The sequence below is a fragment of the Herpailurus yagouaroundi genome, unplaced genomic scaffold (genome assembly GCF_014898765.1).
Source record: "Herpailurus yagouaroundi ecotype Mexico unplaced genomic scaffold, PumYag 203, whole genome shotgun sequence".
In the NCBI taxonomy this organism is placed as follows: domain Eukaryota; kingdom Metazoa; phylum Chordata; class Mammalia; order Carnivora; family Felidae; genus Herpailurus; species Herpailurus yagouaroundi.
In genome coordinates, this window is record NW_024412434.1 from 6,374,299 (window position 1) to 6,392,470 (window position 18,172).

The 18,172-nt window shown below is 41.0% G+C and overlaps 1 protein-coding gene across 18 annotated transcripts in view; it reads right to left on the minus strand.

Moving 5' to 3' along the window:
• The window catches only part of SVIL (supervillin), a 235,007-nt gene that overhangs the window by 81,122 nt on the left and 135,713 nt on the right, over positions 1-18,172 (minus strand). For all 18 annotated transcript variants that reach the window (XM_040451067.1, XM_040451064.1, XM_040451065.1 and 15 more), the window contains 4 exons: positions 17,281-17,372; positions 8,012-8,069; positions 7,745-7,896; positions 4,273-4,912 (listed from right to left, as the gene is read on the minus strand). In XM_040451067.1, the coding sequence (XP_040307001.1) occupies positions 4,273-4,912; positions 7,745-7,896; positions 8,012-8,019 (800 nt within the window). In that variant the 5' untranslated portion in view covers positions 8,020-8,069; positions 17,281-17,372. The remainder of the gene's footprint in view (positions 1-4,272; positions 4,913-7,744; positions 7,897-8,011; positions 8,070-17,280; positions 17,373-18,172) is intronic.

The window sequence follows — 18,172 nt, forward strand, 5'->3', positions numbered from 1 at the left end:
ATTTTATTAACATTCATAATAGCTGAATTAACAAAGAATGGTTCATATCAGCAAAACTACCTCTCTAGAAAACACAATGCTGAAATTCTAAATATAAGGGGCTTGTCGGGATTGGGAGATGGGGATTAAGAGCTGTCTTATGCTCCGGGCGCGTGGGTAGCTCAGTCGGGTAAGCGTCTGACTTTGGCTCAGGTTACGATCCCACTGTTGGTGAGTTTGAGCCCCGTGTTGGGTTCTGTGCTGACAGCTCAGAGCCTGGAGCCTGCTTCGGATTGTGTGTGTGTGTGTGTGTGTGTGTGTGTGTGTGTGTGTGTGTGTGTGTGTGTGTGTGTGTGTCTGCCCCTCTCCCACTCATGCTCTTTCTCTCAAAAATAAATAGATGTTAAAAAAAATTTAAAAAAGAGGTGTCTTATGCTCTATTCTGTTAATATACATATTGTCCATCTGTTTCAGAATGAAGTATGTACCTGAACTCCCGGGCAGTTAACGGGATTTCTGAGCTAAAGACTTTGTGACAAATGTACATATTTTCTTCATCATATAAATGCTCAAATGAACATTAAATAATTCTAATCAGTTAAAATTTACTGCTCAGCTAAATATTGCCCTTAAGACTGTTATTGAGCTTAGAATGCTCTTAATGGTACAAGAAGTAATGATTGTTCTATGTGTATATGTGTTAGCGTATATGGGTACATATGAAAGCCATGCATGTGATGTCTGGCTCACAGTTGAATTTTTAGCAAGTCTCTGATGGTATATTCATGAGTGATGTATTCCATATTTAAGTAATGAAGAAAAACCAGCCTCTTCTAGTGACCACAAAATAAAACGATGCAATGGGAAGGAGTTAATTCAGAAATTAACAGCCCAAATACTTGGCAGAGCTGGGTGGTGACAGCATATAGTACAGCAGTGAGAAAAATATTCCATCTCAGTGCTAGCACACATCCACAAATACATGTGGTATAAAATAACTTCATTATCTACAGTTTTTTTGATCACTCCTTAATCTCCTTAAACCTTTCTGTTGCATATTTCCATATCAGATGACATTTCATTTATGGTTAAGTCACCAAGATTTCTTTGGTTATTGTCATAATTCACAAAGTGTTTTTTATCTTTCTTCCTCCCAAATGGAAATCAGACGACAATGGCTCTCTGACACCCGAATTTCCTGGCTCTAGAAAAAGAGCATCTAAGCAGAATATTAATCCATTTAAATCCATCTTTACAAGATGAATTACTGCACTCATTACAAAATAAATCCTTTTTTAACATACAGTGTTATATCAGTTTCAAGTATATAATATAGTGACTCATCAATTACAAACATTACTCAGTGCTCATCGTGATATGTTCACTCTTTAATCCTCATCACCTGTTTCACCCAACCCCTCACTCCCCTCCCCAACCATCTGTTTGTTCTCTACAGTGAAGAGTCTGTTTCTTGGTTTCTCTCTCTCTCTTTTTTCCTTTGCTCATTTGTTTTGTTTCTTAAATTCCCCATGAGTCAAATCATATGGTGTTTGTTTTCTCTGACTTATTTCACTTGGCATTATACTCTCCAGCTCTATTCATGCTGTTGCAAATGGTAAGATTTCATTCTTTCTTACGGTTGAATGGTATTCCACTATATATGTATCACATCTTCTTTACACATTCATCTGTCTGTGGACACTTGGGCTGCTTTCATAATCTGGCTATTGTAAATAATGCTGCTGTAAACATAGGGGTGCATGTATCCCTTTGAGTTAGTGTTTTCACCTTTTTTGGGTTAAATACCCAATAGTGCAATTACTGGATCATAACTTTTTGAGGAACCTCCAAACTGTTTATTTTATCATATATCTTAATTTACTTTTTAATTGCATACTTGTCACACATTATGTTCCATCCTTTTTAATGCAAATAAATCTCAGTATTTTCCTAATATATATGAAATGATTTGTTTCTCTGCCTATAAATCATAGAATTGTACGCCTTGAATGGCTGCAAAAAATAAAGCATGTGCCTTTTTTTAATTAAAAAAATACATAAATAAAGCAGTACCTTTTTTTTTAATTAAAAAACACATAAATAAAGCGCGTGCCTCCTCAAGAATTCCTTTACGATTTAATTCTTTTAATCCTCTCTTTGTGAAAGTCCAGTGTTGAGAGACTGAGACTAGGCTTATGGAAACTTACAAGTAATGGTTCTCCAAATAATTGAGAAAGACACAGCTCTTAAGATTTTACATTATAGGGGTGCCTGGGTGGCTCAGTCCATTAAGCATCCGACTTTAGCTCAGGTCATGATCTCACGGTTCACGAGTTCCAGCCCCGCATCTGGCTGTGCTGATAGCTCTGAGCCTGGCGACTGCTGCCGATTCTGTGTCTCACTCTCTCTCTCTGCCCCCCTTCCTCGCTCGCACTCTGTCTCTCTCTCTCTCTCTCTCTCTCGCTGTCTCAAAAATAAACACTTAAAAAAATTTAAAAAAATATTTCACGTTATGGACATTTTTTAATATTAAGATTTTAACTCACTCAAAACTATTATTAAGTATCCTATCTTTTTACCTGGAGCACTTAACCAAGTTTTTGTTATTATTACAGCTGATTCAAGAACTCACGGAGGATCTATTATATGTGATGTAGATGACTAACCCGGATGCCGTGTTAACAACCTAAAGTTTTCATAATACGGCAATCAACAATTAGGCTCCTACCTTTTTAAAACTCGTGTAATTGTAAATCTCTAATTTCCTTTCTAAGTGAGACTGTTAGGTTTCTTTGTCCTGCTCATGAAGCACATGAAGAGTTTGCTCTGATAGAGACTAAGGCAAGAACACTTTTCCTACTATGAAATGCAGGCTTCCCAAACAACAGACTTTCATTTCAAAGTAAGAGACGACAGGTCACAGTCCCAAAACTTCAAAAAGTCCAAAGGCCGAACAAAGGCCCTCAGAACCTCGTATCTGGATTTAGGTATTTAACTCTCTAAGAAGCTAACATCTCTAAATATTTTGGTGTGCATGATCAAGTGAGGAGGAACAAGTCTGGCTCAATAAACTCCCATGAGTAAAACAAACTGTTTTAGATGTACGATTGCCACTAAAGAGGACCACATTCACTCCTCTGTCCCAGTGTGAAATAAATAGGAGTATTTCCCGATACATTTTCTTTCTTCTTGTCCAGAATAAAGTTGCTTGATCCTCACAAATCCTCAATTCACCTGGGAAGCTAATGCTTATTTGGACTGAAAAACACATTCAGGAGTCGACCCAGACAATTACCCCAAACTTTAAAGTAGGATGTTTAAGTAAATTGCATTTTAAATATGGTCATCACGTGTATTGAATTTAAATATCTAAATTGCATTTAAATTTAAACATCTAAATTTATTTTAAAATTTGAAAATTTAAATATTTAAATTTAGAGATTTAAATTTTATTTAAACCTCTCATTTTAAATTTTATTTAAATATTTAAATCTCAAATTTTAAATTTAATTTAGACTCCAAAATTTAAATTTAATCTAAATTTAGAAATTTTATCTAAATTTAGAAATTTAAATTACATCTAAATTTAGAAATTTAAATTACATTTATAAATAGAAATTTAAATTACATTTACATTTATAAATAGAAATTTAAATTACATTTACATTTAGAAACACATATTTTCTTCTGGCATTTGAGTTTCTGGTCTTATACCTTTTCTGATTTTCCCAAATGGGAGCTACTCTCTTTGTACACGTTACAGATTACACCTAACGCCTGGTCTTTGAAATGAGGTGCTTTTCCACAAAGCTTCCTTCTTAGCTCGCAGATGTAATTGCATAGCTATACGTCCCAGTTATATTCAGTATATATTGCAGTCACACTTCATACCCTAAACTGAGGCCCGTCCACTGTGTCAGTGGTGGTCCTTCTGCTTTGTGATCTTAAATGACAGCGACACAATCACCAAGGAGTCTTGGGTATAATTATAGAAAAATGAAGAAACAGACGATTATTAAAGGCATGTAAGAAACAGTAAAAAGAAGGGTCCTGAAGCGAGGCTCCCATGAAAGGGTCCCCAAGACACCTGTTGAGCTGATCATTTTTAAAAAGAAGTTGAAGCTTCCTGCTTTGACAGAACCTGTTTTGATACTGTGGAAACAAAAACTCTTATGTCACCTTATTTCTGCCACCAGCTGAACCCTCCACAGAATGCCAAGAATACCCAGACCCTGACAAAGGGGGGTGCAAAGCAAAGATGTTAAGGCTGCTGAGCGCGCGCTGAACGCTTACCTGGCTCGCGCCTCCGCGGGGAGTGGAGGGTCACCGGCGGAGTGGCTCGGGGAGGCGGGTGGCACTGCGTGCATTTGCTTTGGGGACCTTGGCACGTCACTGAAGGCGGTGCAGTCTCGCCCGGAGAACTGGAAGGACGAGGAACCGTCAACCGTGGGGGCCAGGTCGCGGGCCTGCGCGGGGGCGCTGGGCTCCTGCCCCCGTCTTTGGTTTTCCACGTTGAGCAGCACCTCGGTGTCGGAAAGACCGTCACTCCCGTGGAGGGCATAGTCCTTGGACTCGGCCACGCAGGGCCTGGAGTACAGGGAGCTCGAATCTTTGCCCGGCTCGGCCTGCCTGTCGCCTTTCCCTCCCCTTCTGTCGGCAGCATCAGCGTCCTTGCGGGACTTGGTGTATCGAGACAGCGGTTCCGAGTCGGCTTCGGAATCCAGCGCTAGCCCGTACTTCTCGGCCAGCTGCCGCCTCCTCTCCGCTTTGTACCGCGCGATTCTCTCCGCTTTGGACTCAAGAGCCGGGGCGTCCATGAGAGCCGAACCACAGGAGGCGTCAGCATGGACGCCCGGCGTTTCTGGGTAGAGTTTGGAGCGGGTCTGCTTTTCCACCGAGGAGTCCGAAGTGTCTTCCTCTTCATTGGACCGGCCTGCAAGGGGACCACACGGGGAACACGGACAGAGTTCAAGCACAGGCGCGCACCGGCTGCACGCTGTTCAGTACACAGCACACGCCTGAGCGCCCGCGCGGCGCAGGGCCCGCGTCTCACACAGGTGTATCTAGCCACGGTGACGACCCGGGCTGCCCAACAGGTGCGGGGTCTGCAGTGAAACACCTGAAGGCCAGAGCCGTCCTGGCGGGGTAAGCCGCCCGCCCGCACCAAGGCTCAGCCCCTCGCTCCAGCCTGCTGCCTCTTACTTATTTACCTTCCTGTTTTTGAGTTTAGCATTTTATGGGTGAGGCCAGAGCCCTCTAGAAAAGATACTTGATCTGCTGTAACTTAACAAATGACAGACTGTGGTTTCACAGGATCTGACAGTAACCAGAACAATAGTGGGCACTATCAATATGTACCAGGTTCTTGGGGGGGGTGTGTGTGTGTAACACTAGTGGATTTTTCCAACTGTTGCACACATACAGAAAATGTCTAGCATGTTAACATGAAAACATAAGAAGGTAAAATCCTAAATCACCAATAATCACTAATATGTAATTATGATAAATTGATAATTTGCCAAATATTTCTATGTATTCCTTCTTGTCTTTTAGAAAATCGACTTCTTCTTTCCTTCTATATAAAATAATTTGTTTTTTTGTTTTTGTTTTTTTTTAATTTTTTTTCAACGTTTATTTATTTTTGGGACAGAGAGAGACAGAGCATGAATGGGGGAGGGGCAGAGAGAGAGGGAGACGCAGAATCGGAAACAGGCTCCAGGCTCTGAGCCATCAGCCCAGAGCCTGACGCGGGGCTCGAACTCACGGACCGCGAGATCGTGACCTGGCTGAAGTCAGACGCTTAACCGACTGCGCCACCCAGGCGCCCCAAATAATTTATGTTTTATATACCATTAATGTTTGGTCTGAAACATTTTCCTGTATCTGGAAATCTTATTTTGGAGACATCATTCTTTAAGGCTTCGTAATATTCTAATAGGCATTCCATAACTAAGATAACCCTTCTCATATTCCTGGGCATTTACGTTGTTTCTAAGTTTTAATCAGTCTGATTTTCTGACTGCTATCACAACAGACAAGATTCATAAACATATACCTGCATTATCAAAAAAGTATATCATTTTAAGATACTTGCTAGACTGTCAAATTAATTTTATAAAGTTTGCATCAATTTGCACTTGAATCTGCCATATATGTTCTCTTATAAACATTGAGTGTTAATTACAAAATATCATTTGATTACTAGAAAAAGAGAATATGTGCATTTTCCAATTATTTATTAGCCATTTGTTTTTTCTCCTCTGGAATATCTGATCAAGCTTACTGCTCTACATTTTACTGATTCCTACTGTCCTTTTTTATTGGTTTGTGTGCACTTTTATAGGACCATGAACCTTAATCTTATTCATGAATATTTCAAACTTGTTTAATTTTTTAGATTTTCTTTGGAGTACAGATGTGAATTGTTATGTAGTCAAGTCAATTGGCCTGGTCATGTGTGATTTCCACAGCTATTTCTGTGTTTTGAAAGTCCTTTTTCATTCAGTTTGAATTAAATATTCACCTATGTTTTCATGTTTTTAAATTACTTTCTTAAAATTAATCATATGACTAATTGGCACTTATTTTTGTGTTTTATATAAGTGAGAAGAGGGCTATGTCCCCTCTCCCACTGCACAATAACCTATTTTCCCAGTACCATTTTATTAAGTAAGTCTTCCATTTCTCACAAATATGTGAAGCTTAAATTATCATGGTAATACATAGATTCACATTTTATATACACTAGCGTTCATTTCTGGCCATAAATTTTGGTACTCTGTCTAGTCTTGATTCTTCATGGAATTTTAAAAAAATCGTAATTGTCTAGTTTTCTGGCCATAGAAGCTCAGGAACTCTAGACAAGTGAAATGATCACATCATGAAGTGAGAGCAACAGCCCCTCTGAGGAAGAAACTAAGAAACAATGGCTATAAGCAGCAGCAGGGGCATAGAGCCACAGAGCCAGGGATGGGGTGGGACGAACAGCCCCATGTGGGTCATCCTCTTCCAAGGCCACGTTGAATAGCCAATGTTCAAACATTGACAGTGATCAAAAAAAAAAAAAAAAAAAAAAAAAAAAAGGTAGGTTATGTTTGAAATACTGCTTAACAGGAAATAAATATGCAATTACATGTATTATAATAATTTAAATAGAATTACATGTATTACATGTATTACATTTAAATAGAATTTAAAATTTACATGTATTATAATACATGTATTAAAATTACATGTATTACAATAATTTAAATAGAATTTTTGTTGCATAAACACATAGACTAAGAGCCCTACCCACTCAAGGTCCAGGTTTACTTTTAATGCTACCTGCCACGAGCAGCCGGGCCCTGTGCTGGGGACCTGGGGATTCTGTAAAAATGTGTCTCATTCAGTCCTCCAACAAACTCTTACTGAGGATCTCTGGCAACAGGTCTGGTGCCAGGGCACTGAGGACACCAAGAGGGAAACACAGTTCCTGCCCTTTACAGGTCCCAGGCAAGGGGGAAAATGACATCATCAATTACCCAACAGTGTGCCAAGGGGAATCATTTCTTACTGCTGCGACACCAGAGGACCACATCTATGAGGCAGGACAGAGCTGACATATGTGGCTGAAGCTTTTTACAAGCGCGTGTATTTAATCAGTACATCTACGCAATTCGTCTTTGCAGAGTATCTCACTTTCCAATAGCACTGCATAAAAAAGGCTCTGTGGAACATCTCGGGCAGCCTGCTTGATCACAGGCCACCAGGTGGGCATGCTCACCAGTGTGGGGGCTGGCCGGGTCTGTGGCTCGCATGTATCTGGGCGTGTCTTCCTCCAGCAGGCGATGGGTCACTAACCCCGTGCAGCTCTGCAAGAGGATGGGCTGGGTGTCCGTTTCAATTCCTTCTAGGCGCCTGGCGATTCTTTCTTTTCTGTGCAAGACAACAAAAAGGGCCTAGTGAGCCACGGAAATCAATTCTAAGGGAAAAGGGAATACTGGTTCACCAAGCTTTTCGACTTTCTAATTAGGTACAAGAAATATCTTACCTTTTCATTTCTAAAAGTTCTTTCCTCTTTGGTTCAAAGATTTTTCTTAATTCTGCAACTAAAACAAAACAAAGAAGAATGAAGATAGTCCAGTACTCAGTGGTCATGCATTCATTTCACTCCTTCGGGAAACCTACATTTATTGAACTAATGTTTCTGTTCTTGGCTTCTATGTAGCAGTGATATGCAAAATTGACACAGTTCCTGTCCTCCTGGTGATTGTCTTCTAGTGCCGAAGAGCAGACACCAAATGGGATGCACCTACATGCACTTCACAGGCTGCGCTAAGGCGTAAAATCATGAGTAAGGAATGGATTAATAGGAACAAGTTCTGTTCCATCCAGGAGAGTCTGAGGAAGCCTGAACATTAAGATCTCTTCAGGAAGCAGAATCTATCTGTTTTTAACTGTTAGTAGGTTCAATACTAATGGCATTTCATTATGGAAAACTTCGAAAGTCTGCAAAAGTAGAGACAAGGACAAGAACCTCGACATGCCCATCAGCAAGCTCCAGCCACGTGTCTCACACTATTTGGTCCCATCACACAACCTGGAGAGCTCTGTGACTACTGGATTGCGTTCCCAGTGGTACCTAATGCAGCCGACAGCCATTTACTGTAGTTTAGGTTAAGCCGGTTCCTAAGCTTCCCCTCACCGGCTTTCGCTGGAAGGAAACGCTAACAATGGTTTTCCTGCTATAATTTGGGTAGATGATGGATAAGGTAATTACCCCAATTCTGGAGACACTGGATGAGCAGACAAATGTTTTGCTGAGGTGAGGAGGGTCCCGTGTGATACTGACTATAAGGATATCACCGAGATGCCAAATCATTGTTTCTTTGGAGAAATGGACACATTTGGTGGAGAATAAAGGTCTCTCTTCTCACTTCCTCCTCAATCCCATGAATTCACGAAGGCTCATCTGAGTGGTTCCTACTGAGGACCCAGGAACACCACAGAGTCGCTGATAGCCCTGGCGGCCCATAGAATTTTGAAAGACTGGGTCAAAGAAGAAACTCAAAGGAGGCACACCGGACTGCTTAAGTATTTTCTAATTTTTTCTTTTCCTTTTTTTTTTTTTAAAGTAAATGCTACGCCCAGCGTGGGGCTTGAACTCACCACCCTGAGATCAAGAGTCGCCTGAGCCAGCCAGGTGCCCCTGAATATTGGAATTTAACTTTCAGCTACTTCAATTTCCATTTTATTTTTTTAAAGTGGTCATTTTTAGGGGCGCCTGGGTGGCGCAGTCGGTTAAGCGTCCGACTTCAGCCAGGTCACGATCTCGCGGTCCGGGAGTTTGAGCCCCGCGTTGGGCTCTGGGCTGATGGCTCGGAGCCTGGAGCCTGTTTCCGATTCTATGTCTCCCTCTCTCTCTGCCCCTCCCCCGTTCATGCTCTGTCTCTCTCTGTCCCAAAAATAAATAAACGTTGAAAAAAAAATTAAAAAAAAAAATAAATAAATAAAGTGGTCATTTTTAGTAATGAGTCAAAAACCACACACACACACACACACACACACACACACACACACACACACCCCTTTTATATTGCCGTTTGTCTCCAGAGACACAAGCCTAGTTTTTATTTATTTATTTTTACATGATAACCACCTTAAAATTTTAGTCAGATTGACTTTTGTTGAGATAGTTGGCTTCATAAAAGTCTCTCCCTCAGGTGGTTTTCCCAGGAAACAGAGTGGCTGGAGTCAGGGGTATACTTTCTCTGCATAGTTAATTATGTTCTTATTTGGAAGACAAGGGTATAATGATAATGGTGCATCCCGCCATGCAGCCTTTTGAGAAAGCTTGACTAATAACAGCTTCCCACTTAACCAATTAGCTCCAGTGAGATTATGGTGAGGAAACTTTAACGACCGGTAGTGCAGATTTTGAAACTGTTTTCAAGGATGATATAAACCAAAGAGTATCAATTAATTATTTAAGCCCCAAGAAGAGAAAGGGGTCATGTTTTTTCATATGATTGCTCAAGAAGCTATTGAAACCAAATTCCAAGTGCTCTGAAAAGTAGGTTTCAAACTCAATGCATCACACTCGTAATTGAGAAACAGGGTATAATAGGGTCTTGCACAGCCTAACGCCATTTAACTTTCCTCCACCCAAAGCATTTCAGCTAGGTATGCTATAGTCTAAATGTTTATGTGTTTCCCCCCCGCCCCCCACCCCGCCACCAAATTCATATGTTGAAATCTTAATCCTCACAGTGATAGTATTAGGAGGTGGGACCTTTGGGAGATGATTGTTTGCCTTCACGAGTAGGATTAGTGCCCTTCTAAAAGAGGTCCCACAGAACTTCCTCACTGCTTCCCATGTGAGACCCAAAGAGCAGCTGGTGGTCTGCAAGTCACGAGGGGGGTCTCACCAGAACCCAGCCACACCGGATCCCTGATCTAGGGATTCCAGCCTTCAGAACTACGAGCAATACATTTCTGCTCTCTTAGAAGCCACCCCAGTCTATGGTATTTTGTTATACCAGCCCAAATGGACCAAGACAAGGATACAAATATCAATTTAACATACAGAGTGTCCTATAACTTCTATTGGAAAAAGTTATGATCTACTTTGTAATCCCAATTTGAGACTGTGAAAATCACTTTTATTGCATTAAATTTTTAGTTTTTAAATTTTTCTATAGAAATTAATGTAACTAAAGATATTTTTTAAGAAAGATCCTCTTCCCCCCAAAAAAGATCCCAGCAGTACAGAGAGAAAGATAAGTAACAAATTGCTTCCTGTCATTTTTTTATTTCACATATTCTAGAAGGAACTGGACTATGCCAGTGCCCCACCCCCAACAGAACTATACTCTTCCTACTGCCATTCCCTACCCGTCTCAATATTCTATAAAGACTATGAGAAGGGAACAGGCTGATGGTCACAATAGTCATTCATCACGGAAACTGAACCCTACGAAGTCTGGGGCAGTGGGAGAAAGGAGGATGGTAAACCAAGTTCATGGTGATCTCTGTCCTTTTCTGGACAAAACAGGCCAGGCAACCCACTAATGAACACTGTCATTTGTATGTCTTAGGATAGCATATAGCAGACATTCAGGTGCACCTCATCAGGTTGACAGATTCACCGACTGGCTCTAAAACAGAGCACAGATCACCATGGGGGTGCGAACGGCCTTTTGAGTGAAAATTTTCCTCATTGTGAGCCTTGTACTGCAGGGTGTTAAGTGTCCATGGCTTCCCTAACAAACGCCTAATCATCACCAGTTGCTGTGACACAAAAATGCTCCCATTTGTTTCTAAAGTCCCCCCTTGCGCCCCGGGGAAGTTACTGTCCTTGGACGGTAGCCCGTCCCCTGGATGCCCAGGTTCTAGGTTATCCCACTAACAGACACCACTAGCTAGCTCCTCTCTCCAATCACATCTAGATTCAAACTCAAACCACATCTAGATTCGAAGTCAAAACTGTTTCTGGGGCGCCTGGGTGGCTCAGTCGGTTAAGCGTCCGACTTTGGCTCAGGTCATGATCTCACGGTCCGTGAGTTCGAGCCCCACGTCGGGCTCTGGGCTGACAGCTCAGAGCCTGGAGCCCGTTTCGGGTTCCATGTCTCCCTCTCTCTCTGCCCCTCCCCTGTTCATGCTCTGTCTCTCTCTGTCTCAAAAATAAATAAACGTTAAAAAAAAAAAAAAAACTGTTTCAAGCTTATAACGTACAGTCCTCTTTGATTATTTACCGAGGACTGAAATGAAGTCATAAATCAAACCATACTTTATATGTACCAGCAAGTTAGGGGCATTGGCTGGTTCGGTCAGTAAAGCATCTGACTCCTGATGTCAGGGTGGTGAGTTCAGGCCCCATGTCGGGTGTAGAGATTACTTGAAAAATAATTAAGCAAATGCATCAGCAAGCTTATTCATTCTTAGTGGAAATCCAGAGTGAATCTTTTAGAAAAAAATCCCTTACGCAAACAAATTACTGCTCAGTCTATTCTTTCTAACAAATGTATTTTTCAGTTACCAAGATTTGCTTCCTTTCTATAGATGTGAAATTACAGGGGAAAGAAATGATGTGGAAGACAAAAGAACAGAGAAGCTTCCTTTCCCAAGACTGTAATTTACAAGTAAAATTAGTAAAACAAACATAAAGTATAATTACCCTAGTATATCTAGCCCATGGGAAAACACTTCAGTTGTATAAAAGAGAATGAGGTTTTATTTGAATTGCTGATGTGTGCGTACTTTTTCTGACCCTTTCCAGGAAAACCAAAACCAAAACCAAAAAACAAACCTCTTTTGGGCCCTTGCAGTGTTCTTTAGGCCCTCCACTTGAATTTTTGGTCAGGTTTATTATAAAATATTGAACACAAGCTCATACTAAGAAATCATGGAAGGCGCCCCAGCTATGGAAATCTATGTTGCCTCTGTGTTGTTTCATGCATAAAGACCGCCACATAAATCACTATCACAGGCATCTTCTGATTGATAATCTTGAATACAGTTCATTATTGCTTATGATCTACCAAAAGCTTTCTTTCCTTTACAATTTTTATATAATTTTAGAGTTAATAGAAAAATCAAGACATGCTTCACAACATGTTAATACCTCAATACATTTGGTTTACGTTTATCCTTTTCCATACACGTATTTACGTGTGTGATGTGTATCTATGCATGCATGCAAGTACACATATTTACATGTCAACTTTTCTGAACCATTTAAGAATAAGTTGCAGCATGATGTCCCTTTATCTGATTTGAAAGGACACATGCGGCCCAATGTTTACAGCAGCACTATCAATAATTTCTAAATTATGGAAAGGGCCCAAATGTCCATCAACTGACAAATGGATAAAGAAAATGTGGTGTGTGTGTGTGTGTGTGTGTGTGTGTGTGTGTGTGTGTGTGAGAGAGAGAGAGAGAGAGAGAGAGAGAGAGAGAGATGATGGAATATAATTCGGCAATCAAAAAGAATGAAATCTTTCCATTTGCAACAACATGGATGGAACTAGAGTGTATTATGCTAAGAGAAATCAGTCAGAGAAAGACAAATATCATATGATTTCACTCATGTGGAATTTAAGAAACACAACACATAAACATAGGGGAAGGGAAGGAAAAAGAAGATAAAAAGAGGGAGGCAAACCATAAGAGACTCTTACGACAGAGAACAAACTGAGGGCTGCTGGAGGGGAGGTGGGGGGGGGGGAGATGGGCTAAATGGGTGATGAGCGTTAAGGAGGGCAGTTGTTGGGAGAAGCACTGGATGTTATATGTAAGTGATGAATCACTAAATTCTCTCCTGAAACCATTATTATACTATATGTTAACCAACTTGTATATAAATAAACAAATAAATAGCAAAAAAATTAAAAAAGGAAAAAAAAAAGAGAATAAGTTGGCAGCATGATATCCCTTTCCCTCTAAACTCTTCAACGTATATTTCCTAAAAAATAGGAAATAAGAATGTTTTTAAAAATTGGATTAAGGGGCGCCTGGGTGGCGCAGTCGGTTAAGCGTCCGACTTCAGCCAGGTCACGATCTCACCGTCTGTGAGTTTGAGCCCCGCGTCGGGCTCTGGGCTGATGGCTCAGAGCCTGGAGCCTGTTTCCAATTCTGTGTCTCCCTCTCTCTCTGCCCCTCCCCTGTTCATGCTCTGTCTCTCTCTGTCCCAAAAATAAATAAACGTTGAAAAAAAAAATTTATAAAAAAAAAAAATTGGATTAAGCAGCCATAATTCAGTTGATTATATGCTGTGGCAGAATATGCACAATTCAGAAATGGTTCAGGTAACAGTAGTACTAGTCATCATCTAATACACAATACATAATAGGCACTGTTGATCTAACTTCTGTTGTGATAAATGTTCTACTTTGCCTTCAAATACATTAATTAAAACTTTAACAGGGGCGCCTGGGTGGCGCAGTCGGTTAAGCGTCCGACTTCAGCCAGGTCACGATCTCGCGGTCCGTGAGTTCGAGCCCCGCGTCGGGCTCTGGGCTGTTGGCTCGGAGCCTGGAGCCTGTTTCCAATTCTGTGTCTCCCTCTCTCTCTGCCCCTCCCCCGTTCATGCTCTGTCTCTCTCTGTCCCAAAAATAAATAAACGTTGAAAAAAAAAATTTAAAAAAAAAAAAACTTTAACATACACTAAATTATCCCTCATTATACCTGCTATTTTAGTCTTCTGCCCTTGTCTGAGTAATTCTGAATGGTACTTCTGTGGCAATATGGATTCTGTGAGTCTATTTCTTTGGTTCTTTTTGATGGGAATGGGAGGGTCATTTTCCAAGTAAGGTAATTTAAGGGCAATTGACATCAGGGCTATAATACTTTTTTTTAAAAGGTTTGTTTGTTTGTTTGTTTGTTTGTTTTTGAGAGAGAGAGCGAGCGAGCGTAAGTTGGGGAGGGGCAGAGAGAGAGGGAGAGAGAGACTCCCAAGCAGCATGGATCCTGATGCAGGGTTTGATCCCGCAAACTGTGAGATCATAACCTGAGCCAAAATCAAGAGTTAATGCTTGACCGACTGAGCCACCCAGGCGCCCCAAGAGCTATAATAATTTATATTTTATTTAACTGCCTAATATGCTTTATAATAATATGTAATGCCAATACTCAGGATGATTTGGTCTGCTGGGTAGTTTTCTTGAGGCATACCGTTTCTTTAATTAGCCCTGAGAAGCAGGCTTTCTGGTAAAGTTATCGTCGAGTCCAGTCGTCTAAACCCAAGTACAGTAGAATCTTCCGAAGAAATATAAGTGGCAGGGGACTGCCAAGAGCTCTCCCAGCCTGCATTTGACAGGCTAAGAGCACAGGCCAGACCCAGAATGTCCTGAATACTGATCTGACTTCCCAGAGGAGTAACGCACTTCAACTTTTACACTTGGAAGGCAGCCACTAATATAAAGACAAGCAGCTTAGAAAATAAGTCATTACAAAACTAGAGGAATAAGGGAGAGGGGTGATGGCTCCGAAGTGTGGGACTTCTTTTTGGATAATGACAACTTTCCGAAACTGACGGCGGCCCTGGATGCACAACTCTGTGGATATGCTGAAAGCCACTGAGCTGAGTGCTGTAAATGGATGAACTGTATGCTATACGAATTATAGCTCACTAAAGCTATTAAAGAAGTAATGTATTTGGTTCATTTCACAATTCCTAAGTGGAAAATCTATTTCCATATTATAAACTTTGCATAGGTAAAGGTTTTTAGTCATCGGATAACTTGTGTGTGATACACAGTTAAAGGAAGCCCCTTAGAGAAAAGCCAACGATCATTTTAATGCTCATTTGCACAAAAGCAAGAATTCCTCACTAAATGAATGGAAAGAAACTGCTGGAAATGTGTAAACAGACATAAAGCTCTATGCCATTAAAACAGTTGGAATCAATTCCTATTTTTACCATTATATTGCCAGGAGCTGCCATTAAGAGATGTGTTAACACGGAGGAGTGAGATTACCGGTAATACGTGGGTCTTTCCAAACATGCCTGCCCGAATTCATAAAGTGCACAATGTGAGACAAGACGATTGGGGAATTTACATGGAATTCAGGGGAGGAGGGGCTCTGACACTTTTAAAGCACATTTTGAAGATCTTGTGAATTTGGAAACATAAATCTGATTAATGCATGGCATTATCTTCATTTTGTGAAGAGTTACATTTTTATAACCAATTATGATACATTTTCTGGCGAAACTGGTTAATCAACTTATGTGTTTTTAAATTTTGGCACATATGGAGTTATAAGCTGTTGAGCCTGAAGGGACCTCGCATCTCATCTATCGCTTCTAATTTTTCTGATCCCCATATTGCATGTACTACCGTTCATCAAGGAAAGGGCCTGGGCTAGGCCAGGAGGACAAGTAAAGCAGCTTTTACTACAGAATTTTGTCTAATCAGTCCAATCTTCGAAGCTACTGCTAAAATCAAATTTAGCAGTTCTTTGTTTGGCTCATCTTCATAGATTTTCAGTCTGACTCAGATTAGCTTGAGTTTCTTTCTCTTTTACAGAGTCTAAAAAATCAGAAGGACCTTTCCATTTCATGCCATCCAGGCAGGAACCCACAGCATGTGTCCTTCCCATGGAAGCACATGACCTTCCTTGAACAGCTACTAGGAGCAGAAGAGATGATAATACAGGCCATTTCATTTCTAGGTCCCATGAACTATCAGAATTGTCTCTCTCGTATGAAATCTCACCTACTTCCCTGTAATTCAATACATTATTCTTGTTTTTGGCCTCTGGGGCAACGTGGAGTAAGCCTGTCTTCCTCTCGACAGTTTTGTAAGTACTTGGAAATTACAAAACGTCCCTGTTTGAAGTTTCTCCACAAGGCCAAATCCCTGGGGACCTGCAAATATCCGACCTCATCAGACTTTGTCTAGCCGTTATCATCCATTCAATTCCTCAGGATATACGCCCATTTAGCAGTGGGCCTTTTAAACTAGATTTAGTTTCTATTAAAAGAATATTGTTTCTGGTCTAATTTCTTTTAGGTTTGATCTTATGTTTGTTTTTGTTTTTGTTTTCTTTCAGAGGACCAAAAAAAAAAAAAAAAATCGGATATCGGATCTTCCACTAAATCTGTTTCTTCCATAGTAAGGTTTACCCAGCTCATTTGGGATGGAGATAGTTTGTGAGCCGGTACCACGCTGTGCCAGTGTTACAGTCGGGGGAAACAAAGATCTGGTAACATTTATGTCATTTCTCGGGCGAAACAAGGGGTGGTTGGCTGGTGACAGCTGCACATATTTTAGTGCACATGCATCTCTACCAATGAAAATACGAATTCACCGAACTGGCAAGTACCTGCTTGGGGAAGGAAGCGTGTGTGGAACAGTCTGCACTGGTAGGCCAGTGTGCTGCCCAGCAGGGAGCTCTAACATACTCAGTGGAAATGCAGCAACACTGGCAGACGCCCAGAGGTGGAGGAAATGGAGCGAGCGGATGGAAAAGAAAAGGGCTTACGAGCAAAACCCACCGTCCCTGGAGAAGGTGACAAGTAGGAGAGATGAAGAAAGTTGACTCTGTGCCGGTTGCCCCGCTCACCCTCCCCACCCCCCAGCCTCCAGGGAAAACCCAAGAATGCCTAAAAGTAAGAGAAGGGACATGTAGAGAGGTGTAGATTCAACACGCAGGAAGAGAGCTACCTTAGTTGAGGCTAATTGTTGAAATAGACAGAAAGGGACACGTACCAGAGTATACACCGGAGATCAGTGAAGCAGTCCCCCTCCAAGGAGATCAGGCAACACAAGACCTACTGGCTCAGGACACCGGTCAACCATTTACAGAAAGTCTCACCTTTGGGAAGTGCAGTTAAAAGCTTAGCATTGATTCCTCCTTTGTAGTTAGTGCGCTGTTCTTTATCTTCAAGCAAGAATTCTTTCTGAAAGCTAGAAATTAAATTATTCCATTAGTCATGTTTAAAGTCAATTTGAATCAAGATACACGATATTAAGTAAAAAAAAAACGCTAAACGAAAATGAGCTGTTATACATAGTTAAATAGGTGGATGTAGACGACACATAAAAAGTTTTATTTTGGGGAGTTAAATGGGAGCTGTTTTCATTTATTTACAGTCATTTATAGTTATAGCTATTTATAGGACTTTTTTCGTGCAACTGAAGAATTACGTCAGCAGGGGCAGGTGACATAGTGTCAGGGGGGCAAAAACATGGCTGAGCTGCCAGCCAGATGCCTTGGTTGGGACTGATAACCTCTTCTAGAGCCACTCACCAACAGCTGTGTAAGTTTGGATTAGTCACTCACCCTTCCTGTGTTCTAATCTCCTCCTCAGAAAATCAGCAACTTGTCTAGGTTATGTGCATGCTTTCCTCCAGTGTTGAAATTATATAACAAATGCCTTCAAAGTACCAAGAAATCAAAGCATGGTGGACAGGTCTGCAAGGCTCATGAAAAGAGCCTTGGAATAAAGGAGGAAATGAAAGTGAAGAAGAACTGAGCACTTACTATGTACTCTTCTTCTATAACTAGGCATACTCCAAGCATAATCTTAATTATTTTCGCAAGACCCTGTGAGGCCTGAACTACTCAGTGCTGTGCTAATAAATGTTTAAAAACTTGCTCCTTAGTCTTGCTCTCCCACCCCCTTCCCCTAAGCATATGCTTTGCAGTCTTTGCTGATAGTATAAATACCCCCACTAAGGCTGATTTTCAAGCTTCCCACAGGACT